This window comes from Neomonachus schauinslandi, chromosome 10 (genome assembly GCF_002201575.2).
Source record: "Neomonachus schauinslandi chromosome 10, ASM220157v2, whole genome shotgun sequence".
In the NCBI taxonomy this organism is placed as follows: Eukaryota; Metazoa; Chordata; class Mammalia; order Carnivora; family Phocidae; genus Neomonachus; species Neomonachus schauinslandi.
The window spans coordinates 76,520,151-76,547,883 of NC_058412.1; the positions used below are offsets into that span (position 1 = coordinate 76,520,151).

At 36.5% G+C, this 27,733-nt stretch overlaps 1 protein-coding gene across 3 annotated transcripts in view; it reads right to left on the reverse strand.

Annotated features, from left to right (window-relative positions):
* The window catches only part of TMEM131 (transmembrane protein 131), a 244,452-nt gene that overhangs the window by 170,485 nt on the left and 46,234 nt on the right, over positions 1-27,733 (reverse strand). For all 3 annotated transcript variants that reach the window (XM_021701291.1, XM_021701290.2, XM_021701289.1), the window contains exon 2: positions 161-222. In XM_021701291.1, the coding sequence (XP_021556966.1) occupies positions 161-222 (62 nt within the window). The remainder of the gene's footprint in view (positions 1-160; positions 223-27,733) is intronic.

Consider the following 27,733-nt stretch of genomic DNA (forward strand, 5'->3'; position numbering starts at 1 on the left):
AAGATAATTCATATAGCTAAGTAGGTTATTACAAAATCTGCATATAAAGCTCATAAAATATATCTCATAGCAACCAGTTACATTTTTTAAAGATAAATAACAATCCAATATTATTCAAGGTTTGACACTGAGATAATTTTTCAACTTAAAATAAAATTACCTGTAGTAACCCTCCATCATCAAAACGTAGTACTTCTATTATGCTCTCCGACTGAATAAATGCTGTGAAGGAAACAAAACATACTATCACTTTACGGAAACATAAATCTGATTTAAATAAATATCTTTTACCTTAAAGTTAATAAATACAATTACATATTTAAAAAAACATACTGCTTGAGGTGATGGTTAAAGAAGAAAATGCAATCCTGCAGGATTTTTAGCAACTATGAAATGCTTTAAAATAAAACAATACAACCGAATTAGAAAGTAGTTGTAACAACCTATAGGCTGTGTAAGCCACCCGCAAAATATATTCCTGCTATACTTCCAGAAAGTGCAAAACAGTCAAATTCAACTAGATGCAGGTGATTACTTTCACTGACAGACAACTGAAAATATCACAAGCACATGGAAAAGATCATTAGAGGATTCTATTACCAAAAAAATGATAAGCCAAAATTCTGTATCATCTGCTCTTTTACAGCGATGATAGGACCTAGAATCAACAGTCAAAAGAAACTTGGAGGGAGAAGGGACAAGGAAAATGGCAAGCAATTATTCTTTTCCAAGAAACTGTGTACAACACAAAGACAAGATATTCAAAAAGCTCACATACTTTCACCATATGATCTGGCGACTGTGCTCATGGGTATTTACCCAACTGATTTGAAAACTTATGTCCATATAAAAATCTGCAAGCAATTCTGTATAGCAACTCTATTCATAATCACTCCAAACTGGACACAAGATGATATTCTTCAATAGAGGAGCAGATAGACAAACTATAGTACATCCACACAATGGAATATTATTCAGTGATAAAAAGTAAAATAAAAAGCTACATACTGTTTGATTCCAAGTACATGACATTCTGGAAAAGGCTATACTAACAGAGATGGTAAAAAGGCAAGTGGTTGCTAGAAGTTTGGAGAGAGGAAAGATGATGTAAGTGAAGCAAAGGAAATTTTTCAGAGCAGTAAAACTATTCTGTATGACACTGGAATGGTAGATACCCGGCATTATGCATTCATCAAAATGGAACTTTAGAGTGAACCTAATGTATGCAATTTAAAAAATCATTTGGGAAACCAAGGGATCCTGGGATGAAATGTAGAAGATGACAAAATAATTTAACTATATAGCAAATGTATGAAACCATCTTACTGAAGTGGGGGGGGGGGGGCAGAGTGGAAAGAGGTGCTGACAAAGTAATGTGAAAGTGAGTGGAAGCTGTAAAACTAAAGGTAAAAGACTAAAAGAAAAAGAAACTGTACATAAGCACTATACCCTAATTGATAAAGTTATTTCCCATGGGAGCTTGGGTTAACAATTCTGATGTCACTATACATGTTTATTGGAACTGCACAATTAAATACACAGATGGTAAAAGTCAGACTTTTCACTACTAGAGTAAGAGTTTACACAAAAGCAAGGGGAAGAAGCTATAATGATCCATGTGGTAATGAACTGAGTTGGCAACATCAGTATGAATTCATATTTAGTTTAATATAGTTATATTTAGGAATATTTATAAATATGTGTATATGCAGGGGTTAGTATACACATATATATTTTCTTGCTCTGTCAGTTGAGAGGGCCTAGAATAATGACACCCCAGTAGCATAGGGCAGACCTAAAGCACAGATCTTGGGTTCTAATACCATTCTCCAATAAAAGGAATCAGGGCTTCTTAGAAAAATGGCTCAATCTAGGACCAAGGCAGGATATATACAACATGAAATTGGAGCACCTAATGGTGCCAGAAAGTAAGCAAGTGCTAACCATCCAAAAAACCAAAAAATCCTGTATGGATGAGAATTTGTCAAAGGGATGTAAGAATTAACATTAAGAGTTAAACCTGGAACAACTTGAGCAATACAACAGTGTTGGATTACAACCCAAAATATAAAATAAATACCATGAGTCCATACTGATATAAATAAGTAATTGAATAAATAAATAAACAGGGGAGAAGATAAGAGACTCCCAGGCAGAATTCTAAATAATTTATGTATCTAGAAGCTGGAGGATAAATCCCCATCTTTTAACAAGTGTGGGATGCACATAGGGACTTCCTTCCAAAAACAGTATGGGAAGGAGGAGAAAAAAGAGTAATTTTAAAGTGGAGAAATCTGACAAATGTTACCCCAGTCAGATGATCAAAGTCAACATCCTCAGTGAAATGTCATGCTGACATATGTACCCTTCATATGACATAATAAAAATGGTACTTTATCTTTGTGGTCTTCCTCCCCAAATCACATAACCCCAGTCTCATTAGGAGAAAAACATCAGACAAATCCCAACCAAGAAACATTCTACAAAATATCTGAGGAGTACTCCTGAAAACTATCAAGGTCATCGAAAAGAAGTAAAGTCTAAGAGACTGTCAGAGACCAGTGAAGCCTAAGCAGACAGGACTACTAGATGTAATGTGTTATCTTGGGGCGGGGCGGGAATGGGCGCAATCCTAGAAAAGAAAAAGGAAATTAGGTAAAAACTAAGGAAATGTGAATAAAATATGGACTTTAGTTAATAATCATGTATTAATACTGGTTTATTACATGCAAAAAAAAAAAGGTACCACATTAATGTAAGGTGTTAATAATAGGGGAAAGTGTGGGGAGGATGGGAACTCTGTGCTATCTTTAAAATGTTTATATAAATCTAAAGCTGTTTTAAAATAAAAAGTTTATGTGGGGGGATGCCTGGCTGGCTCAGTCGGAAGAGCATGTGACCCCTGATCTTGGGGTTGTGAGTTTGAGCACCATGGGTGGGTGTAGAGATTACTAAAAAAAATAAATAAACTTTAAAAAATAAAATAAAAAGTTGACTTTTAAAAAACACGAAACAATGGTATTTCATTTGGCTTAATACAACATTCACTGACTCCTCTTTGTTGGTCTTTGAGTATTCATCAGGGAAGCAGCTTACTGTCTCATCCACACATTCCTGGCTTTTCCAGTCTGACTAAAGCTGAAAGCCAAGCAGCAAGTTAAGATACCAGCTAATTAGATTACGTTACCTAACTGGATGGTATTTCCTGACTGCCAAGCATCACTCTTCCCTTGTTCTAGTAATCACATCCCGATTTTGTTTTGGGAAAGTCCTGTGTCAATCTGCCCCACTGTTCATTCCGCAGCAGTTCTCAATGTAGAGAACACTCCATAAATACTGAGTGCCTGAGCAAAATCCCACCTTTTTTGCTTAGAAGTAAGTGCTGATATTTGCATTTGTTGATGCAAATGATCTCTTTCCGGTTTGTTATCTAGTCCTAGCTTGTAGTTAGTTTCAGATTCATATTGTGAAGGTAAAAGGCTCTGCCTAGCTCACCCAGCCCATTTCCGTCCTTTCCTCCACCTTTTAACATAAACTGAAATTTAGATGACCCAGAAAGTATCTTTCTGTTATACTCCTGTTGAAGACAGATTTATTGATGTAAGAACACAATGAACTAACAAGAATTAACTGAAGAGCCAGATGCTCACAATGGAAGAGATAAAAAGTAGGAGCTCCTAGTTCGAAGCTTTCCATCTAATCAGCAGTAAGAAAGTACCAGAAACATGATCTATTTGGAGGCTGCTATTAGAGTTATGATATAATGACTATCACCTAACTTCCCATCATCAAGCTAGATCAGACCTTTAGCTAACTGAGGAGAACTTAACTATATAAAGATAAAGACAACTACATAATTTGGTTGTATTAATTAGGAGCTTTTTAAAAAACATGAAATACCTTATTTGAAAAAAATTAGTAACAGTTGCTGTTTTATAAAGTCCTAAAAGGAAAATACTGTGTTATATATCATCAGTTCCCCTTAAAAGATATAGAAATGAATAGGACTCAACTCAGGCATGAAATAAATGTTAAGAATATTTCACTTTAAATGGCCAGTTATAAGAACTTCAACTTCTATGCCTGAAAAATAAAACTGACACTAGATAAGTACTTAATCATTCAATGCGTTAACAATGCTAGGCTGTTAAATACAAAAACTAACCAAAGCAAGTCAAATTCCCCCATTTCTGGATTTAAAGCCACAACTTACAGCTACTTCCTCTCCCAAGAAGTTTTCCCCCTCATTTTATATTTTAAGTGAACCCCAAATTATCCCAATGTTCCCCAGTCAAACAGCAACCAGATGTTATAGAAATAACATCCAATAATTATCATCACTATATTATTATTAATAATAATAATGATAATAAGCTAATCCTATGACACAGACATTATAGGTTCCATTTTAAAAAATAAGTAGGCACAGTGAGGTTATGCATGAGGTCACTCAGCAAGAAAAGTGGCTAGAGAGAGACTATCAATTTCAGCCAAAGGACCCCAGAATCTATGGTTCTAAACCCCTCACTATTTACTTACAAAGTAAATTTGACATTAAGGCTTAATGGCACCTTGAAGCAACCTAATTTCTAAAATTAGGCATATAGTTCCAATAACAAGTAAGGAAAGAAGGAAGGGATTTATATTTCTGGCTTTTATGATTTTGTAGGCATTAACTCTGTGAAGCTGGGCTCCAGAAGATGTACTTTAAGGTCCCTGTATCCACCCACATCCCTGTGATGTCTGAGAGGAACAAAGACATTCCCATACAGTGTAAAAATCTCCATGTGTCGGTCTTTAATCACTCACTTTCAAAACAGAAGTTGAGAAACTGAGTTTGTTTACTTTCCTATTTCATTTAGTAATGAATGACACAAGAAAAATACCTTCGCTTTAAAGGCAAATCTTTCTTCTTTTCCTGAACATTACAATCTGCCTGTTTTCATACATCTTCTAAAATAATTGACGAAAACAACGAATGTAAATAAGCAGTAGAAATATGTGTCATAAGGGTGTGTGTATATGTATGTGTACCAGGCACTGGGATCCTAGGCTGTCACCATCGATTTTCTACTTTCTAGCTTTCAAGTTCTCCTCACCCATAGGGGAGGAGGTTGGGCTAGTTAAATAAGTGACTTTTTTTTTTTTTTTTAAATAACCAGTAAGCAAAGAGAGGGCCACACAGGCAGGACTTGGAAGGGCACTCAAATCCTGTGTCGAACAACCACCCTGCCTGAAATATTCTCCTGGCTAGTGTTTTCTCTTCCTTCAAGTCTCACCCTGAACACCATCCCTCAGCCAGGTTTTCCGTAACTGCTCCAGGCAGCTCTCTGTCATCCTCTATCATCTGCCCTATTCTAAACTCATCGCTAGTTCTTGGTTTGCTTGTCATCTAGTTCAAAGTCTGAAAAATGGCAGACAAAAAAATTGGTTAAGGGATGCCTGGGTGGCTCAGTCGTTAAGCGTCTGCCTTTGGCTCGGGTCATGGTCCCAGGGTCCTGGGATCGAGCCCCACATAAGGCTCCCTGCTCAGTGCGGAGCCTGCTTCTCCCTCTCCCACTCCCCCTACTTGTGCTCTCTCTCTCGCTATGTCTCTGTCAAATAAATAAATAAAAAATCTTTAAAAAAAGAAATTGGTTAAAATAATGGTATTATTATTTCAGAACTCATCATTATTAATGTATTATCTCTTATAGTTACACTTGCTCAGGATTTTATTTCAACAAACGATCACTAACAAAAATTTTTAAACATTCTGGACTCGATTTGTGTGAGTCCCTTCTATCTGTAAAGATACTCTGACTGAAACCTTGTTTCTCCCCTCATTAATTTTCTTATCTGAAAGATGTAATATACACCTAAGTTATCTTCTTCCCACATTAAAAGTGCAAAGGAATTCATATATGTCAAATTCTAATTTTACCAAGACAACTCAATATTACCAAACCCCTAAGTAGGCTGTGACCATGTTATTTACTCCAACTCAAAATATAGATTTATGCAACTCAGATGTGCCAGATATACACCATACACCCAAAGAGGTGAGGCACATATATTTTCAAAATTAATTTTATAGTTTATCATAAAATACCATAATTAATTTTCATTTTATCCTGAAGTACTTAATTTATATAAAAAGATCAGTAAACTTAAGTTTTAAAATGAATATCTGAGAACCACCAACTACTCTAAAGAAGCAGAAAATCACTAATACACTGAAGTATATCCTACTATGCTCCCTCCCCAGCACAAGCAGGGATTAGGGGGAGCACCAGAGGCACTATAAAAAACAAGCAGATCAGGGGCGCCTGGGTGGCTCAGTCGGTTAAGCGGCTGCCTTCGGCTCCGGTCATGATCCCAGGGTCCTGGGATCGAGCCCCGCATCGGGCTCCCTGCTCAGTGGAGAGCCTACTTCTCCCTCTCCCTCTGTCTGCCGCTCTGCTTACTTGTGCGCTCTCTCTCTCTCTCTCTCTCTGTGTTAAATAAATAAATAAAAAATCTTAAAAAAAAAAAAACAAGCAGATCACAATAACAATATAAAGGCTCTGAAAATTAAACTGTTCTGCAACCATAGCTCACAAACATAAAGGGATCTCTGTGATAAACCCAAACAGGCTGACTGCCTACTAAAATAAAAAATTTAAATAGTATCCAAACATAATAGAATCAACCCAAGTGTCCATCAACAGATGAATGGACCAACAAAACAAGGTATATAAATACAATGGAATGTTCTTCAGCAATAAAAATGAATGAAGTTCTCATACATGCTACAAACATGGATGGACCTTGAAAACATTATGCTAAGTGAAATACATCAGACCCAAAAGGACTAATATTGTGATTCCACTTAAATGAAATATTTAATATAGGCAAATTCATTGAGATAGGAAGTACATCAGAGGTTACCAGGGGCTGAAGTAAGGGGGGTGGTGGGAGTTATTGCTTAATGGTTACTGAGTCTCTGTCTGGGATGATGAAAAAGTTTTGGAATAGATAATGGTAATGGTGGCACAACAGTGAATGTAATTAATACTACTCTAGTGTACACTTATAATAGTGAATTTTGTGTTACATAGACGTTACTATTTTTTTTCAAAAAATTCCTGCAGACAATTAAAAAAAAAAAAACTACACACTACATCTCATTAACTTGGACCAAAAAGTACAACAAACTATTAACAAATTGAATCCAGCAATGTATAAAAAATTACACATCATGACCAATGAGATTTATTTAAGTTCTACAAGACTGGCTTAAAATTTAAAAACAATCAATGTAATTCACCACTATCAACAGGCTAAAGAAGAAAAATTACTTGATCATATCGACTGAAACTGAAAGTGTATATGACAAAACCCAACACCCACTCATGACAAAAACTCTCAACAAGACTGGAGAAAAACAGAAGTACTTCAACCTTCAGGTAATACCTTATTTAATGGTTAAAGAAGGAAAGACTGGGAACTTCAGGGATGTGGCTCTTGCCATTCTTTAACATAGTGCCAGAAGTTCTAGTCACTACAACAAAGCAAGAAAAAGAAAAACCTATACACTGGAAAAGAAATAACACTATCCCTATTTGCAGGTTACATAACTGTCTATGTAAAAAATCCCAACAACTCAAAAGCAAACAAATAAAAAACCTCCTAGATCTAATAAGCAAATTTAGCAAAGTTGTAGATGTTGGAATTATTAAACACCTTAGGTTAGCTGTATTAAAAATGTTCAAAGAATTAAAGGAAACCATGGCTAAAAAACTTTAATATTAATAAAGAAAAAGAATCTGTAAGAAAAATCAAACTAAAAAGTATAGTAATTGAAATTCCCTAGTTTATACTAAAACATTATAAGCAATATTAAAAAAAAAAAGGGTTAAAATGTGGCCTATACACAGGAAAAAAAATACCGTGGATAGAAACTGTCCCTGAGGAAGTCCAGACATAGGACTTACCAGGCAAAAATGTTACATAAACTACTGTAAGTATGTTAGAAATAAAGGAAACCACATGCAAAAAAAACAAAAACAAAAACAACCAACTAAAGGAAAATATGTGAATGTTGTTTCACCAAATGGAAAATATAAAATAAAATTAGAAATCAGTAATGCGGTGTAATTTAGGCAACTCAGAAAGTACGTGGAAATCAAAAAACAATCCTATGAGTGGATAAAGAAGATGTGATACACACACACACACACACACACACACAGTGGAATTACTCGGCCATAAAAAAGAATGACTTGCCATTTGCAACAATATGGATGGAGACAGAGAGTATTATGCTAAACAAAATAATTAATAGAAAAACAAATACCCTATGATTTCACTCATATGGGGAATCAAATGAACAAAGAGGAAAAAAGAGAGGGAGGCAAACCAAGAAACACACTATTAACTATAGAGTGAAGTGATGATTAACAGAAGGGAGGTGGGCAGGGGGATGGGTTAAATAGGTGATGGGTATTAAGGAGGGCACTTGTGATGAGCACTGGGTGTTGTATGTAAATGATAAATCACTAAATTCTACAAGTGAAACTAATGTTGCACTGTATGTTAACTAGCTGGAATTAAATAAATACTTGGAAGAAAAAAATCCTAAATAACCAATGTGTCAAATAAGAAATCAGAAGAAAAACAGAAAATATTTTGAAATAAAAACCAAGGCACAGAATACCAAAACTTATGAAATGCAGGGAAAACAGTGCTTAGAAGAAAATTTATAGCTGTTATTTGCCTATATTAAAATAAAACAAAGATCTCAAATAGCCTAACCTACCATCTTAAGAAACTAGAAAAAGAAGAGCAAACCAAACCCAACACAAGGAGAAAGAAGAAAACAGTACAAGTTAGAGTGAAAATAAATAAAATTGAGAACAGAGAAATTAATGGAACAAAAATATGGTTCTTTTGAAAACATCAACAAAATTGACAAATCTTTAGCTTAGGCTGACCAACAAAAAAATTCATGAATGAAACAGGGACTATGACTGATGACCTAACAGAAATAAAAAAAGAACCTTACAGAGAAGTGAGTATAAGGGAATAACTAGGAACAACTACACACTAACAACTTAGCCCAGATGAAATGGACAAATAAATAACTAGAAAGATATAAACTACTGAAATTAACTGAAGAATAAACAGAAAATGTGAATGGATCTATAACAAGAGGTTGAATTAGTAATCAAAACATCTTCCTACAAAGAAAAGCTTAGGGACATACAGTTTCATTGATGAATTTTACCAAACATTTAAAGAATTAACACCAATATTTCACAAACTCCTCCACATTATAACAGAGAAGGAAACAGTTCCCAACTTATTCTATGAGGCCTTAATACTCTGATACCAAAATCAGATAAAGTTATCACAAGAAAAGAAACTATAGACCAATATCCCTTATGAATACGGATATTGAGTTCTCAACAAAATGCAGCAAACCACATCCACCAACATATGCAGAAGATAATCTAAATAAATGAGAAGACATTTGGTGTTCATATTCTGTAAAACTTAATAATGTTGAGACTGCTATACTCCCCCCCAACTGCTTTTTTCTAAATTGATATTTTCACCCTAAAATTCTTAAGAAAATGCAAGGGACCCATAATAGTCAAAACCATCTTTGAAAAAGAACATAGTGGAGGACTCACATTTCTTGATTGCAAAACTTACTGCAAAGCTACACTAATCAAGACAGTGTGGTACTAGAAATAAATGTATAGATTAATGGAATAGAACTGAGAGTCCAGAAAGATCAATCACATTTATGATCAATCGATCATAAATTGTGCCAAGACAATTCAAACAAGGATAGGACAGTCTTTTCAACAAATGATGCTGGGAAAACTGACTAACTACATGCAAAAAACTGAAGCTGGACTCTACCTCACACTACATGCAAAAATTAACTCAAAATGGATCGAAGACCTGAGTGTAAGAGTTATAAAACCCTTAGAAGATAACAGGTGAAATCTTCCCAACCTTGGATTAGGCAATATTTTTCATCTAAGACAGCTAAGCAATCAAAGACAAATACAGACACACTGGACCTCATCAGAATAAAAACCTTTGTGCTTCAAAGGGCACAATCAAGAAAATGAAAAGATAACCCACAGAATGGGATATTTTTGCAAATGATTTATCTGTTAAGGATACGTATCTAGACTACACACAGAGAACACCCACAACTCAATTAAAAAAAGACAAATATCCCAACTCTAAAAAATGGACAAGGAATGTGAATAAACATTTCTTCAGAAAAAGATAATAGCCAATAAACACATGAAAAGACACTCAAGATCAGTCCTCAGAGAAATACAAATCAAAGCCGAAATAAGATACCACTTCACACATTCTAGGATGGCTATAATCAAAAAGGCATACAATAATAAGCACTGGCGAAGATGTGGAGAAATTGGAAACCAGTAAGTTGCTGGTGGGAGTAAAAAAATGGAGCAGCTACTTTTAAAAACAGTTTGACAGTTATTTAAACAGGTGAATCTGGGTAAAGGTATGCAAGTATTTTTTATTCTATTTTGATTCTTAGAAATTTTCTGGGAGTTTGAAAATATTCCAAATAAGAAGAGAAAATCATTTATGCAAGACTTATAAAATTTTGAATGTTTGAACACATTCACTCTTTTAAAAAGCCATATATCATGCTATGGTAAATGTCCAGTTGAAAATAGTGGTTACAGAGGTGTTTGGAATATTTACTGCTGGCACAGATTAACTTTGGCAATAATAAACGGCTCAAGTGTCTGTGACTATAAGTGGTATTATAGCCATCTTAAAACTGTCTGTTAAAATAATATGCCAACTCAGCTACTGTGCAGGGATTTTATCTTGTATGTTTTTCCAATATGCAATCACATATTATAAGACAGAGAGCATATGTATATAACATCTACAATGCATCCATATATACACAATACATAACATCACATTTTAACTATTAGATAAGTAATCATCCATATCTTAACAATATAGTTTTTATCCCACATGCCCAAAGAAATGACCAATGTAACAAATTAGAAAATGAAGAGCAAATTAAGCCTAAATTAGAAGGAAATAATAAAGAATACAAATCAATGAAATAGCAGAAAATAAAGAAAAATCAAAGAAATCAAAAGCTTTTTAAAATGTCTGAAAAGATGAATAAAATTGATAAACCTCTAGCCAGACTAGTCAGTAAAAAGTCACGTATTAGAAACAAAAGAAATGAGAGATTGGACACAACTATACCTTCTATAGACAAAAGAAGGCTAATAAAGGAATATCATTAATAATTTTGTCAATTTAGTTAACAATTCAGATTATGAGATAGACAAATTCTTTCAAAAATTCAAAATGCCAAAGATCAGTCAAGAAAAAATAGTTAACTTGAATAGCTCTAGATGTATTAAATGAACTATTCTGCAGTTAAAAATCTCACAAAGAAATCTCTAGGCCCAGATAGATTAACTGATGAATTTCCCCAAATATTTAAGAAAAAAAATACTAATTCAACACCAACTCTCCAGAATATAGAAAAGGAGAAACTTTCTAACTCATTTTATGAAGCCAGAATTACTGATACCAAAAACAGACACTTTAATGGAAAACTACAGATAATATCCTTCATTATTATATATGCAAAAACTCTTACTAAAATTTCAGCAAATGTAATCCAATAGTATACAATACATCATGACTATGTACAATTTATCCCCAAAATGCCATGTTGGCTTAACATCCAAGATACTACTACTACTACTGTAATCCAACCTATAAGACTAAAAAAACAAACAGGCATCTCAAAAGATGCAGGAAAGACATATGATAATTCATCACCCTTCCATGAAAAAAAGATCTTGGCAATGTAGGAAACAAAAGAACTTTCTTACACTAATAAAAGTTATATACCAAAGTCACAACTAACAACATACTCAATGGTGAAACACAAAATACTTTCCCCCTAAGATCAGAACAAAGTAAGGATGTTAGCTCTCACTACTCCTATCCAACATATTGAAAGTTTAGCCAATGGAAGAAGAAAAAGAAATAGAAGTATGTAGAGTGGAAAAGAGAAAATGAAATTGTCTTTACATACAGATATCATCATCTTCAAAGTAGAAAATCCTCAGAAATCCACAAAAATTCTACCAGAATAAGATTAGCAAGGTGGCAGGATACGATGGCAACATTCAAAAAACAACTATATTTCTAATAATAGCTACAAACAATTAGAAGCTAAAATTAAAACCACTTACAATATCATCAAAATATATGAAATATTAAGGCATATATTTGACAAAACATGGCTGGGAGAAATGAAAGAACACCTAAATAAGTGGGAAAATGTACCATGTTTGTGAATCAAAAGACTCAATTTTTTTTTTTTTTTACGATTTATTTATTTATTTTAGAGAAAGAGCACAGGAGAGGGACAGAGGGAGGAGGAGAGAGAATTCCAAGCTGACTCTGCCCTGAGCGCAGAGCCTGATGCGGGGCTCGATCTCACAACCCCAGTATCACAACCTGAGCCTAAACCAAGAGTCGGATGCTCAACTGACTGCGCCACCCAGGTGCCCCAAAAGACTCAATATTGCTAAGACATCAATTCTCCCCAGATTGATCGAGATATTCAGTGCAATCCTAATGAAAATCTCAGCAGACCTTTTTGTAGAAATTCACAAAACGATTCTAAAATATATAAGGAAAAGCAAACGACCCAAAGTTTAAGTAAAGATAGCTTTGAAAAAGAAAATAAGCATCAGAGGACTTAGCGCCTGATTTCAAGACCTAAAGCCACAGTAATCAACTCAGTAGAATATTGATACAAAGACAGCAGATAAACGAACAGAACAGAAATTTCAGAAACAGATCCCCACATAGATGGTCAATGGATTCTGACAAAGGCATCAAGGCAATTTGATTTCTCTAAACAATGGTGGTACAACTGGATAGTCATATGGGAAAGGGGGGAAAAAACCCTTCAATACCTCAACACTTAAAAAAATCAACCTGAAATGAATGATAGAACTTAACGTAAGCTAAAACTCCAAAACTACTAGAGATCAACATAGAAAATTTTAGTGACCTTGGGTTTGGCAAAGAATTAAGTAGGATACAAAAAAATCATGAACTATATATAACTATACATGAATATAAAAAGATAAATCTGACTTAATTTGTTTTAAAACTTTTCTTCTTCAAAAGATTTTGTTACAGGAGCTTCTGGGTGGCTCAGTTAAGCATCTGCCTTCAGCTCAGGTCATGATCCCAGGGAACTGGGACTGAGCCCCGCATCAGGCTCCCTGCTCCACCGGAAGCCTGCTTCTCCCTCTCCCACTCCTCCTGCTTGTGTTCCCTCTCTCGCTGTGTCTCTCTCTGTCAAATAAATAAATAAAATCTTAAAAAAAAAAAAAAAGATGCTGTTACAAAAGTAAAAATAGAAGACACAGACTAGAAATAAATATCTTGAAACTAAACAATAAGAAAACAGTGCAATTTTTTAAAATGCACAAAAGATTTAAACATCTAAGCAAAGATACTATGAATGGCCCATGGGGGGGGGGGAAAAAGCATATGAAAAGATGGTCAAGATCCTCATTCAAGAAATACAAATTAGAAACACAACGAAGACACCAACATATAACCCACTGAAATGACTAAAATTAAAAATTCTTAACATACCAAGTGTTGGCAAGGATGTGGAGGGACTAGAATTCTAACACACTGCTGATGGGAATATAAAATGATGCAACCACTTTGGAAAACAGGTTAGCAGTTTCTTTTTAAAAGATTTTATGTATTTATTTAACAGAAAGAGAGACAGCATGAGCAGGAGGGAGGAGCAAGGGGAGAGAGAGAAGCGGACTCCCCACTCAGCAGGGAGCCTAATGCAGGACTCGATCCCAGGACCCTGAGATCATGACCTGAGCCGAAGGCAGACACTTAACCAACTGAGCCACTCAGGTACCCAGGTTGGCAGTTTCTTAAAGTTGCATTATGCCCCAGACATTCTTCTACTCCTAGATATTTACTCAAAAGAAAATGAAACACATGTGCATACAAAGATTTGTGAATGAACATCATACGAAGCCTTATCTGGGATAGCTCAAAAGAGGAAATTACCCAAATTCCCATCAATGAGTGAATGAATAAACAAATTGTAGTATATCCACACAATGGAATACTATTCAGCATTAAAAAGAAACAAACTATTAAAACATAAAATATCGGGGCGCCTGGCTGGCTCAGCCGTTAAGCGTCTGCCTTCGGCTCAGGTCATGATCCCAGGGTCCTGGGATGGAGCCCCGCATCGGGCTCCCTGCTCGGCGGGAAGCATGCTTCTCCCTCTCCCACTCCCCCTGCTTGTGTTCCCTCTCTTGCCGTGTCTGTCAAATGAACAAATAAATAAAATCTTTAAAAAAAACCAAAACATAAAATATCATTATGCTGAGTGAAAGAAGGCAGACAGCTAAAGAGTACATACTATATGTTTCTGTTTATATATAACATTTTAGAATATGCACACTAATCTATGGTACAGAAAGCAAAGGGGAAGTTGCTTGGGTCTAAAGGGGTGGGAAGTAGATTACAAAGGGTCACAAAGAAACTTCAGGAGGGTGCGTATGTTCATTATCTTTAGTGTGGTGATAGTTTCACCTGTATATCCATGGGTCAAAACTCAAACTGCACATTTTAAATGTGTACGGTTTACTATACGTCAATTATACTGCAACAGACCTTGTTTTAAAAAGTCACAATTCCTTTCTGTATTTTATACATGGTTTGTTTCTTGGTTCTTTTTATAACAATAGCTTTTGAAGGATTCCAAATCACTACCTCGTGTTAACTATATGAAGGGTTTTCTTCATAAGTACAACCATTCTCCTTGTCTTACTCCTCGCACCTGCATAACTCAGCTGGCCTATTATATTGAAATATTTCCCCTCAGAAATATGTAACTGTCATGTGATGATGATGGCTATCAATCTCATTAAGCTAAACAGAGTCTTTCTTGTAGAATATCCAAAATTTCAACACAAATGAGACAGACAAATAAATGCCTATCAAACCAATATTTAACCACTCATTAAAGCAGTGAATGGGCAGGGCACCTGGGTGGCTCAGTTGGTTAAGTGGCTGACTCTTGATTTTGGCTCAGGTCATGGCCTCAGGGTCCCCCACATCGGGCTCCTGCTCAGCAGGAAGTCTGCGTGGGGATTTTCTCTCCCTCTCCCCCTTTGCCCCTCCCCCAGCTTGCATGTGTGCGTATGCGCTAATAAATAAATAAATCTTAAACAAAATAAAGTCCCTTTATTTTTTGGATTTCCCAGTGAAAAATACTGGCAAAGCTTTATATTCTACATTTTCATCTGGATGGCAATTATACAGTATATACATATATAAAAATGTAAAAAGCCATATACTTAAGGGTGTATATTCTTTAATGAATACGTTATGCTTCAATAAAAAAATATTAGTCAAATTTGAGAGTACCAGTTCTATATTTCATAGACATTGCTACCTTCCCTCTCCGTGACTTATCTCAGACACGTCTCTGTGGCTTTGTATCCCCAGTCCTCTCTCCAGTATGCTCTGAGCCGCATAAGCTACCTATCCCTCTTGGTTCCTCTCCAGACTCCAGTAAAGACCGTTAAGGAAGGGCCTCTTTACAGGATATTCTCCCTCAGGTGGTAACAGACTGGGGAGGCAGTAAATCCCAGCAACCTCAGAGAAATACTGTTTTGACTTGTTTTTTTTTTTTAAACTTAAGGCTGCCTCAGAAATCACACAGAAGCCGAATGAGTTCAGAGCCAGTACTAGGACATCAGTTTGCTGATTCCCTAGAGTCCAGCATTTACACATCTACATCCTAATTTATGAGCTCAAGATTCCAAACTAGACTTTTACACAATGGAATTAAAATTTACTCAGTTGTAAACTTGCAACCTAAGATGACTAAAATTTGAGCAAATAAATTAAAAAAGGGGAATTAACTTTTATGAGACACTATATAACAGCCTAAATCTGCAGTAGAGGAAATACAGTGAGGCTGGACATAGCCAACAAACCAAGAGGAACTAATTTCCTAGAAAACATAGTTTTAAGATTTACCAGAGTCGCCCATTTTAAAATTAAAATGACTGATGAATAAGAATGGAACCAAAGAGGGGCGCCTGGGTGGCTCAGTTGGTTAAGTGTCTGCCTTCGGCTCAGGTCATGATCCTGGAGTGTTGGGATCAAGCCCCTTGTTGGGCTCCCCGCTCAGCAGGGAGTATACTTCTCCCTCTGCCCCTCACTCTGCTCTTGCTCTCTAATAAATAAATAAAATCTAAAAAAAAAAGAGTTAAAAAAAAAAATGTAACCAGAGAGATCCAAATAAACCAACAACTCAAGTGATGGTGGAGACTCACATTAACACTACCCGACATATTTTAAATGGCAAAATTCCCTTTGATTATGTGAAATTGATCTAAAGTGGTTAGAAAAACATGGTCTCGGGCGCCTGGGTGGCTCAGTTGGTTAAGTGACTGCCTTCGGCTCAGGTCATGATCCTGGAGTCCCTGGATCGAGTCCCGCATCGGGCTCCCTGCTCGGCAGGGAGCCTGCTTCTCCCTCTCCCGCTCCCCCCTCTTGTGCTCTCTCTCTCACTCTCTCTCTCAAATAAATAAATAAATAAAATCTTTAAAAAAAAAAAAAGAAAAACATGGTCTCATTTAAATTTGGCATGTAGATTCTAGTCTACTTTTGTGGTCTAAAGTTCCAAAGACAATTTGTTTTTGTAACAAGTCTTTGTAATGCTATGGCTTATCTGTTTCATTCTTCTAGCCCTGCCTGAGCTCCCCAGTGGATACCTTCGGAGGCCACACAAAGGGGTGGAAGGCACTTCCTCCGGCCCCATGGTATGATTACATGACTGGGTGGAGGAATGCCAGGCCCATGGGTGGACAGCATTTACTGTGGCTTGTTCTTTTGGTCACCCCACTCTCTCTCTACTGGTAGACCAGGCCCATCGATGCCACTAGGTAAATATCTCACTGCTAGGTCCGCCTTTTGTGGTCCTTTGGCCAGAGACAGCAGGTTTTTCTGTTCGTCTACGTCTGTTGGCAATTCCAAATTTTAGGCTCCTCCACTATGGGATATATGGGAAATAAAAAGAAAATACAGGGAATCCTCCAGAGTGTCATCCTTCAAGTCCTGAAGTCCCTAGCCAGTCCACCTTCTTTCCATCTTTCAGAATCTTTTAGTGATTGTCTATTAAGTTGTTTCCAAGATATTTAATTTAGAGGTGAGGAACAGGGAAAAGTAAGCCTATGCCATCCCACTAAACCTAAAAAAGTAAATGCTTGTTAAAATAAAGATTTAAATTGACCAGAGTTTCCTAAAAGACAACATGTTCAAATACAATAGGAAATCACTCATTACACAAGACTACACAATGTAAATGAGAAAAGACAATCAACTGAAGCCAAAGCCAAGATAAATCCAATGTTGGAACTGACAAAGATTTTAAAGCTGCATAATATTAAAAAAATAAAGATGCATAATATTGTTTCAATAAGTAGTTACAAATTCCCTTGAGAAAAATGAAAAAAAGAAACATAAGTTATAGGATGGGGGGATGGGGTAACTGGGTGATGGGCATTAAGTATGGCACGTGATGTGATGAGCACTGGGTATTATACCCAACTGATGAATTAGTGAACACTACGTCTGAAACTAAAGATGTGCTATATGTTGGCTAAATGCATTTAAATAATAATAATTTAAAAAGAAACATAAGTTACAAAAAATATGTCAATTACAGAACTGAAGGTTCTTAACTGAAGATTAAGGAATTAAAAATAAAATTCTTTAAGATCAAAAACTCCCTAAATTTAGTGAAAGATATAAACCTACAAAACAAATCCCAGGCAGGATAAACCCAAAGAAGCTCATGCCAGGACATGTCAAAAGTAAACTGCCAAAAACTAGACAAAAAGTCTTAAAAGCAACCTAAGAGAAATGACATATTACCTACAGCAAAACAGCAATTCCTAGGGCAGTGGATTTCTCATCTGAAACCATGAAGGCCTGAAGGAAGTAGCACATTTCTTAAGTGCTGAAATGTAAGAACTGTCAATTGTGAATTCTACATCCAGCAAACCATCCTTCAGGAAAGGAGGAAAAATTAAAATATTATCAGATGAAAGGAACCTAAAAACTTTGAAATTACCATGCCTACCCCTAAAGATGGCTAAGGAAAGCTCTCCCCAAAAGAAAGGAAATGATAAAAGTAGACTTGGAAACAAGAATAAAGAGAGATTTTTAAAATAGGGATAAATATAATAGACTATCCTTCCTCATGAGTTTCTTAAATCATACTTGATGGGTGAGGCAAAATTATAACGACATCTGTTGAGTTCAATGTATGGAGAGGAAATGCTTCAGAAATTACATTATATTGCATTATATTATATCTATCTATCTATCTATCTATCTATCTATCTATCTATCTATCTATCTATTTAGAGTAGGCTCCAGGCCCAGCATGGAGCCCAATGCGGGGCTTGAACTCATGACCCTAAGATCAAGACTTGAGCTGAGATCAAGAGTCAGATGCTTAACCAACTGAGCCACCCAGATGCCAGCAGAAATTATATTTTAAAAGGTAAGGAGGGCAATGGAATCTTAATGAAAGCAAGGTTTTGGGGTGCCTCGCTGGCTCAGTCGTACAGTGTGCAACTCGATCTCAGGGTCATGAGTTCAAGCCCCACGCTGGGCATGAGCCTATTTAAAATAAAATTTAAAAAAATGAAGGCAAGGTTTTAATACTACAGTCAAAATGGTAAAACACTGATATGAGTAGGCTGTGATGAGTTACAAATGGTAGTGTAATGAGCACAACTACTAAGAAAAATATACAAAAACAGTACACTCAAAAACAACATAAATAAAATAAGATGGAATCCTTTAAAAAGGATTCTTTTAGTGGTGCCTGAATGCCTCAGTTGGTTAATTGTCTGCCTTCAGCTCAGGTCATGATCCCGGTGTCCTGGGATTGAGCCCTGCATTGGGCTCCCTGCTGCAGGGAGTCTGCTTCTCCTTCTCCCTCTCCCTCTGACCCTCTCTCATGCTCTCGCTTGTTCTTTCTCTCAAATGAATAAAAAATCTAAAAAAACCCCACAAAACAGTGATTACAACTGTATTAACAACAACAATAAAAGGATTCTTTTGAAAAAGAGCAAAATAAAACCAAAGCAAGTAGAAGAAAGGAAATAATATAAAAGCAAAAATCATTGAAACTGAAAACAAAAATAACACCAAAGTTGGTTCTTTGAAAATAAAAAAGTCAACAAAATTGACAAACCTCCAACAAGACTAACACACTAAAAAGAAAAGACAGAAATCACCAATACCAGGAATGAAGCAGGGAATAGCACTATAACTGCTACAACCATTGAAAGATTAATAAGAGAATACAGTGAACAACTTCACCCTGAGAAATTTGACAACTTAAAAAAACTGACCAATTCCTGAAAGCCACAAAATACCAAAGCTCAACCAAGAAGAAACAGATGGCCAGCATACATTTATAGCCATTAAAAAACTGAATTTGGAAGATTCCCCCCAAAAGAAATCCTTAGGCACATAGGACTTTAACTGAAGATCTTTATCAAACATTTAAAGAAGAAACAGCACCACTTTTACTTAAAACTATTCCAGAAAACAGAAGATGGGAATACTGCTCAACTCTATGAAGCTAATTATTACCCTGATACCAAAGCCAGACAAAAACATGACAAAAATTTTTTTAGAACTACAGGCCAATATGCCTCATTAACTTAGATACAAAAACCCTCAACAAAAAACTAGCAAACTGAATCTAGTAATGCATAAAAGGAACTATACACCATGACTCATTAGGATTTATTCAGCATATGAAAGAGCGGCTCAAATATTTGAAAATCAATCAATGAAATCTACTATAGACAGTTAAATAAGAAAACTGCATGATCTAAACAAATGATGCAGAAAAAGCTTTTGACAAAATCCAACACCCATTCATGACACAAATTCTCAACAAAGAACAAAATGGAATTTCCTTCACTCAATAAAAGAGCATCTGCTAACATCGTCATTAATAGTGAAAGAATGATTTCCCCCTAAAACGGGGAAAAAGGTGAGGCTATTGCTTTCACAACTCTTATTCACCATAGTATTAGAAATTCTAGCTGTTGCAGTAAGAAAAATAAATAAAATGCACGGAGAAGAAAGGAAGGAAAAAAACCTCCCTATTCGCAGAGAGCATGATGGTTTATGTAGAAAATCCAAAGGCATCTATAAAAAACACCAAAACTCCTAGAATAAGTGAGTTCAGTAAGGTAGTAAGATATAACACCCCCAAATCAATAACATTTCTATATATAACAATGAACATGTGGAAACCAAAATTAAAAACAAAACACCATTTACAATCAATCCAAAAAAATATTTAGGTATACATTTAACAAAAAAAAATTTTAATTTTTTTTTTTAAGATTTTATTTGTTTATTTGAGAGAAAGAGATAGCGAGAGAGACAGCATGAGCAGAGGGGAGAGGGAGAAGCAGACTTCCCGCCGAGCAGGGAGCCTGATGTGGGACTCAATCCCAGGACCCTGGGATCATGACCTGAGCCGAAGGCAAATGCGTCACCGACTGAGCCACCCAGGTGCCCCTATTTTTTTTTTTTTTAAAGAAGACTTAAGTAAATGAACGTACATACTGTATTGATGGATTAGAGTTTTCAATGTAGTATAACTGTCAATTCTCCCAAATTAGTATACGGATTTAATGCAATTCCTACCAGTATCTCAGCAAGGTATTTTATAGACACAGACAACCTTATTCTAAAATATACACAGAAAGGCACATTCCTGAAAGTAGCTAAAATAATCGTGAGATATAAGAATAAAGTGGAAGGAATTACTCCACCCAATATTAAGGCTTATTATAAAGCTAAAAGCACTCAAGGCAGAGTGGAACTGGAGGGATATACGCATAGATCAATGGGATACCACACAGAACCCAGAAACAGACCCACACAAATCCTTAATGATTCTCACAAAGGTGCATGCAGAAGTAATTCACAGGAAGGATAGCCTTTTCAACAAATGGTGCTATGGCAATTGGGACACCTATAAGAAATGAATAGTATCTTAGAACCAATTTATTTTGCTTGTGCTAAACAGAAATGTGAAAGTTATAAAATAGTTACAATGTCCCATCAGATAACTTGATTATACAGATAACACACTCTCTCTTTTTTTAATTGCATTCCTTTTTTAACTCATGTGGTGCTGATCTCCTATACTCTGATTAGTTTTGGGTGCAAATTAAATTCAAGTTCCTTTCAAGGAATTCTTATAAATGACAAGTCATACTCCACAAGTGGTAAAAGAATAAAAGACTTAAAGTTAGGAAAATTTTCTTGGGGGGTAAATGGGGGGAAACAGATAAATGTCAAAATGAGAATGTGTTATAATTAGAAATAAAGAGTAAAAGAATATTTCCTTTTTCAGTAAGCAGTGGAAGCTAGATTTTTATTAAACATGATTTTTGTAAATGCATTATTTAATATTTTTATTCACTCTCAGTCTTTAATAGCTTATTCCCCACCTCTGACATAAATTTTAAGTTTAAAAAATTATTCAACGCATTAACTTAAAAATGAAATTAGATGTCTAAACAAATGTGAGATGTTTTACAAAGAGAAAAATAAAGTTGAAGACACCAATTTGGTAGGTTCCAAACCAACAAAAAATAAACAAAAATCCTACTATCCCCAGGTACTTAATGTTTTAATTAAATATAAATTTTAACAATATTATGAATTCTAATTTTGTTACTTGTTTTTAAAATTTATTCATATATTTTCATATTATCATGTGACTATCTGAATATAAAAGTGTCATTATACATATTTTTCCCCTCTAGCAATGAGGCACAAATCTTAATTTACCTCTAGTCTGTCCCGGTTTGCTTCAAAGCTCTAGGGATGCCATTTTTGGCACTAACCACTGGCTATAAACAGAAGGTACCAGCTAACTCACAGGATAGGAAGGGGTAAGGTTACTTTATGACCTCATTGTGGGGTGGGTCAATTACAAACCTAAAATTAAAAAAAGAAACAAGTTACCTCTTCAGACATTAGGGGAAAAAATGTGTTCAAGTGCTAAAATTTCTATTCCAAAAGGACATTTTGAAAATGTGCTGGAAAGTTTCCTACCTGTTGTCACAGCTGTCAAGTATGTTGACAAACAAGGAAGAAAATTTCATAATTAGGCCTCCAAGATACAATTAGTTAATGCCATAGTAGGTACTCTGATAATTTATTTTTAAAAAGCAAACAAGAAAACTTTTGACAGGGAGATACTACACGGAGGCTAGGGGCTACAGCTAGATATTGCCTGTCTTCAAGGAGCTCCCAGACTAAGATGGATAAACCCAAACAAGTAAATCAAGTACTGGGGGCTCCCGGTGCACCATCACCTAATTAAGCCACAAGTCTTCAGATGCCTCAAAGAAGTGATTAAATGTGAAACACAAGCGAGAGTCAGATAGCTGTGCTTTCCTTCCAAAAAGCACAATAGGCCAAAGGAATCAGAGGTATGAGTAATTATGGTACTCTCAGAAAATAACATTTATTAGGTCTGAAATTTAAGAAGCATTGGAGGAATTAGAGAAAAAGCTGGCTAGGGAGGCAGAGGCTGAGTCACACCCCATGCTAAGCCCTGGAAGTTATGTGTTATTTTTCCCATTTTTCTAGTAACTTGCCCAAAGCCACACAGCACGTAAACAGCAAGGTCAGGATGAGAGCTCAGGTCTGTTTTTCGACAAAATTCAAGCTCAGGCTGCCTCTCAACGATATTCCTTACTAAGAGGGAGGGGGTGTCTCAACATTGGCTTCTTGAAAGTAGAGGAATCCCATGGCGAACCAGTACAATAACTAACCCTTAAATTGATCATTAAAACAGCAGTTCTCAAAGGGTGGGTCTTGGGATCCCTGCATCAAATCCCTCTGGTGCTCAGTAAAATGGAGATTCTGGGTCTACTTCTAAACCCACTGAATCCTGTTCTCTGGGACTGAGCCTGGGACTTTGCATTTTATAATGATACACATAAGCTTTGAAGACTAGTGATTTAAAGGCCTTTTCAACTGAAGCTAGGTGGATGACCAGATTTGAAGAGGAGTATGAAGAAAGGAAAAGGCTTAATTCAACCTCAGACTATAGGATTTGAGATGACAATGGAATATGCAAGTGAAAATGCTGATGCAGGCAATCTGAGGACAGTATTTGAACTTGGGGAAAGAGGTCAGAACTGGAGACACTCCAGAAACAGAGATGAAAACTGAAGCTCCTAAGCTTTAAAAAGTCACCAAGGAAGAAACGGCAGAGAACCCTAATCTATACAGCTCATATACAGGGTAAGTATAGACAAGCCTATATAGTTCAATACAGGGCAGAACTTCCCTCAGGCAGCAGTGGAGTTACTGAGAGTAGAGGTGTCTGAGAAAGAGGAACAGAAAAGCAGAGCATGTTTCACGGAGGTCAAGAGAGGAAGATTCAACAATGTCAAAAGCTATCATACAGAGAGGATAGAAGGAAAGGGAAGCAAAGACTAAAACAAGCCACCAGATATGGCCAATTGGAAGCCACTAGTAAGTCTTGAGACAGGTTTCTGAGTGGCAGAGCAAGACAACTAGTTTCATGTTGATCCAACAATAAAAAAATATGTAGTACATATTTCAGTTTACCTCAGTTGTCCACCCAAGTGTCTGATATTTTTGCAGTTCAGAATCCTATCAAGATCATGCATTACAAATGGCTGTAATGTTTCTTTAGTCTCCTTTCAATCAGAACCGTCTCAAGTATTTTTTATCTTTGACGACATATTTTTAAAGAATCCAAACCTATATGTTTTACAGAGTATCCCGCAATCCTGATTTACTTTCCTACCGCCTCATGATTAGATTCAGATTGAACATTATATAGATGACACTGTGCATCTCATCATCAGGCAGATAATATTGATTTGTCTGATATTACCAGTAATGCTAAACTGGATCATTTGGTTAATATAGTATCCACCAGATCCTTCCATCAGAAAGAGGCTGTTTTCCTTTTGTAAAAAAACAAGTAATCCATAGGGAGAACATTGAGCTAGAAGGCATCTATCTAACCAATAACCTTTCACCAATGATTTTAGCACCCACTGATGATTCTTGCTTGAATCAATTACTACCCTGGTGGTTGTAAAATGGTGATTTTCTAGTTCAATCATTCCTTGTACATTTGCTACATGACATTTTTTGGTAATGCCATTTTCATTTCCCTCCACCCTTTTCATTTCTGAGTATCACTATAGACTCATGGATTTTTCTCCCAGTATAATTATTGTTATTATTCTTTTTTGATGCTCAAAATGTCCCAAATTTGGTCAGGTAGAGTCCCTTCAAGTCAGCTCTTACGTCCTTATGATGTGTTCCCATTAGTCCTTGAGCACATCTTTGCTTGCTGGCACACACACAAAAAATGTTGCAGGATCACCTTGTAGTTTTCCTGTCTGAGCTCTAGATGGTTTCCTGAAACAGCTTTACAAAAAAAAAAAAAAAAAAAAAAAAAAAAAAAAAAACCAATTCTATATAAATATTTCCACATTAAAGGGGAAATATGTCCTAATTAATTTTATGAGGTCAACATTAACCTGCCATCAGAAATAGACAAAAAATATTTCAAAAAACTAAAACCAATATCCCCCATTAACACTGATACAAAAATGCTTAACCGTGTTTTCCCAAGTTGAGTCCAGCAATATTTAAAAAATAAGTAACATAATGACCAAATGAGAATAATACAAAGAATGCAATGTTGGCTTAACATTTTTTAAAAATGTTACATTATAACATACTTAAAAAAAGACCTATCTATAATCATCTCAACAGATAAGGAAAAGGCATTTGACAAATTCACCAAATTGTAATGGAAACTATCAATGAACTAAGAATAGAAAGGAACTTCTCCAACCTGATTATGAGCACCTATAAAAAACCTGCTATTATCATACACAATGGTGAAAGACTGAACAACACCTTCCCCCTAAAACTGAGAACAAGGCGAGGATGTCCATTCTTGCCACTTTTATTCAACACTGTTCTGGAAGTCTTAGCCATTGCACTGAGGCAAGAAAAAGAAGCAAAAAAGTGCAAAATACAGATCTGGGGCGACTGGGTGGCTCGGTCAGTTAAGCATCCAACTCTTGATCTTGGCTCACGTCTTGATTTCAGGGTCATGAGTTCAAGCCCACGTCTAGCATGGAGCTTGCTTAAAAAAAAAGGGGGGGGGACGCCTGGATGGCTCAGTTGGTTAAGCGTCTGCCTTCAGCTCAGGTCATGATCCCAGGGTCCTGGGATCGAGCCCCACGCTCAGTGGGGAGCCTGTTTCTCTCTCTCCTTCTGCTGCTCCCCCTGCTAGTGTTCTCTATCTGTGTGTCAAATAAATAAATAAAATCTTTAAAAATAAATAAATAAAAAATAAATATATAAATAAAGGAAAAGAAAAGAAAAAGGCATACAGATTGGAAAATAAGCTGTAAAACTGTTCTTATTCACAGACATGATCACGTATGAATCTACCCAAAGTAGATGAATCTACATATGAATCTGCCCTAAGAAAGGCAATATTAGAATTAATAAGTAAATTAATTAAGGCTGTAGGATACAAAGTCAACATACACAAATGAATTACATCTCTATATACTAACAATGAACAAATGAAAAATAAAAATACAATCCTATTACAATAGCATTCAAATACATAAATGAGGAATAAATTTAACAAAATACATTCAATAGTTGTACACTGAAAAATATCACTTAACGAAATTAAAGACCTAAATAAACAGAGATGCACCGTATTCAAGGACCGAAGATTGAACACGGTTATGATGTAAGTTCTCTCCAAACTGACACAAAGATTCAAAGTCCCAACAGCCTTTTTTCTTTTTTTAAGGAAATTGACAACTTAAGTCTGAAATATATATAGAAATGCAAATAAACTAAAACAACTAAAGCAATTTTTTAAAATAACAAAGTTGGAGAACTTTCACTGCCTCTTCTAAAAGTCTTATTAAAGATTTTTATAGGAGGGGGGGAAAGATGGTGGAGGAGTAGGGGACCCTATTTCAACTGGTCCCCGGAATTGAGCTGGATATCTACCAGACCACTCTGAGCACCCACGAAATCATCCTGAGATGTAAGAAGATCTGGATCTCTACAAACAGAATATCGCAGGCGGTTGGTTTTGAGGTACAAAGTGGGGAGCCCTGATTCTGCAGGCAGGTATTGAAGGATAAACGGCAGCGGGGGGGGTGCCTGGCCGTGGGGATCCTACACTGCTGGTGAGCGACAGCCTCGCTCGCTGGGGATGGGACACAGACTAGCAGACTGGTAGCGGCGGAGAAAGGACTTTAGGGCAGCCCCCAGGTCAGAAACCCGGAGTGGCGGGGTCGCGCAGGTGAACTGGGAGCGACTGGCAGTTTTAGAAGCACAAAGGGCAGAGACCTGCTGACCTGGAGGTAGGACTGGGAGTGCTGCGGAGGGGTGCACAACCCAGGACGCTGCAGTTTATAGCAGCACAGACAGAAACAGAGACAGTGTGGCCTGGAGAGCTCACTGAAGAGCAGACTGTGGTCTCTCTGCTCTGAGGCAGAGGGTTGGAAATGGTCTCTTCTGCTCTGACTCGCGGAAGAGACACGGAAAGCCACCAGGGAAAGCCACCAGAGAACAAAAGCCCCAAAAACTGATTCCCGCTGAGCCCATCCCCCGCCACAGGGGGGCAGGGCAACTCCGCCCAAACAGGGTTGCCTGAGTAACAGCGCGGCAGGCTCCTCACGCAGAAGACAGGCTGGGAAAACAAGAGGCCAGCAACCCTAAGGTCCCAAGAAAACAGGTGCATCTTGCTTGGGTTCTGGTCAATAATTTGGACTCTATACATTCCCTCAAACACCCCTCAACAGAATGACTAGGAGGAAGAGCCCCCAAAATAGAAAAGACTCAGAGATTATGACTTATGCTGCAGATTTACAAATGGATGCAGATATAACCAAGATGTCGGAGATGGAATTCAGGCTAGCAATTGTGAAGACAATGGCTAGAAGGGAGAAATCAATTAATGGCAACATAGAGTCTCTAAGGGCAGAAATGAAAACTGAATTGGCAGAACTTAAAAATGCTATCAATGAGATCCAATCCAATCTAGATAATCTAACAGCTAGGGTAAGTGAGGCAGAAGAATGAATAAGCGACCTGGAAGACAATATAATAGATAAAAAGGGAAAAGAGGAGGCCAGGGAAAAACAACACAGATTCCATGAAAATAGAATCAAAGAAATAAGTGACACCATGAGGCGTTCCAATGTCAGAATCATTGGAATCCCGGAGGGAGTGGAGAGAGAGAGAGGACTAGAAGACGTATTTGAGCAAATCGTAGCTGAGATATGGGAAATGAAACAAACATTCGAGTCCTAGAGGCAGAGAGGACCCCTCCCAAGATCAAGGAAAACAGGCCAACACCCCAGCATGTAATAGTAAAACTTGCAAATCTTAGAACCAAGGAAACCATCTTAAGGGCAGTTAGGGGGAAGAGATTCCTTACATACAGAGGAAGGAACATCAGAATAACGTCAGACCTATCCACAGAGACCTGGCAAGC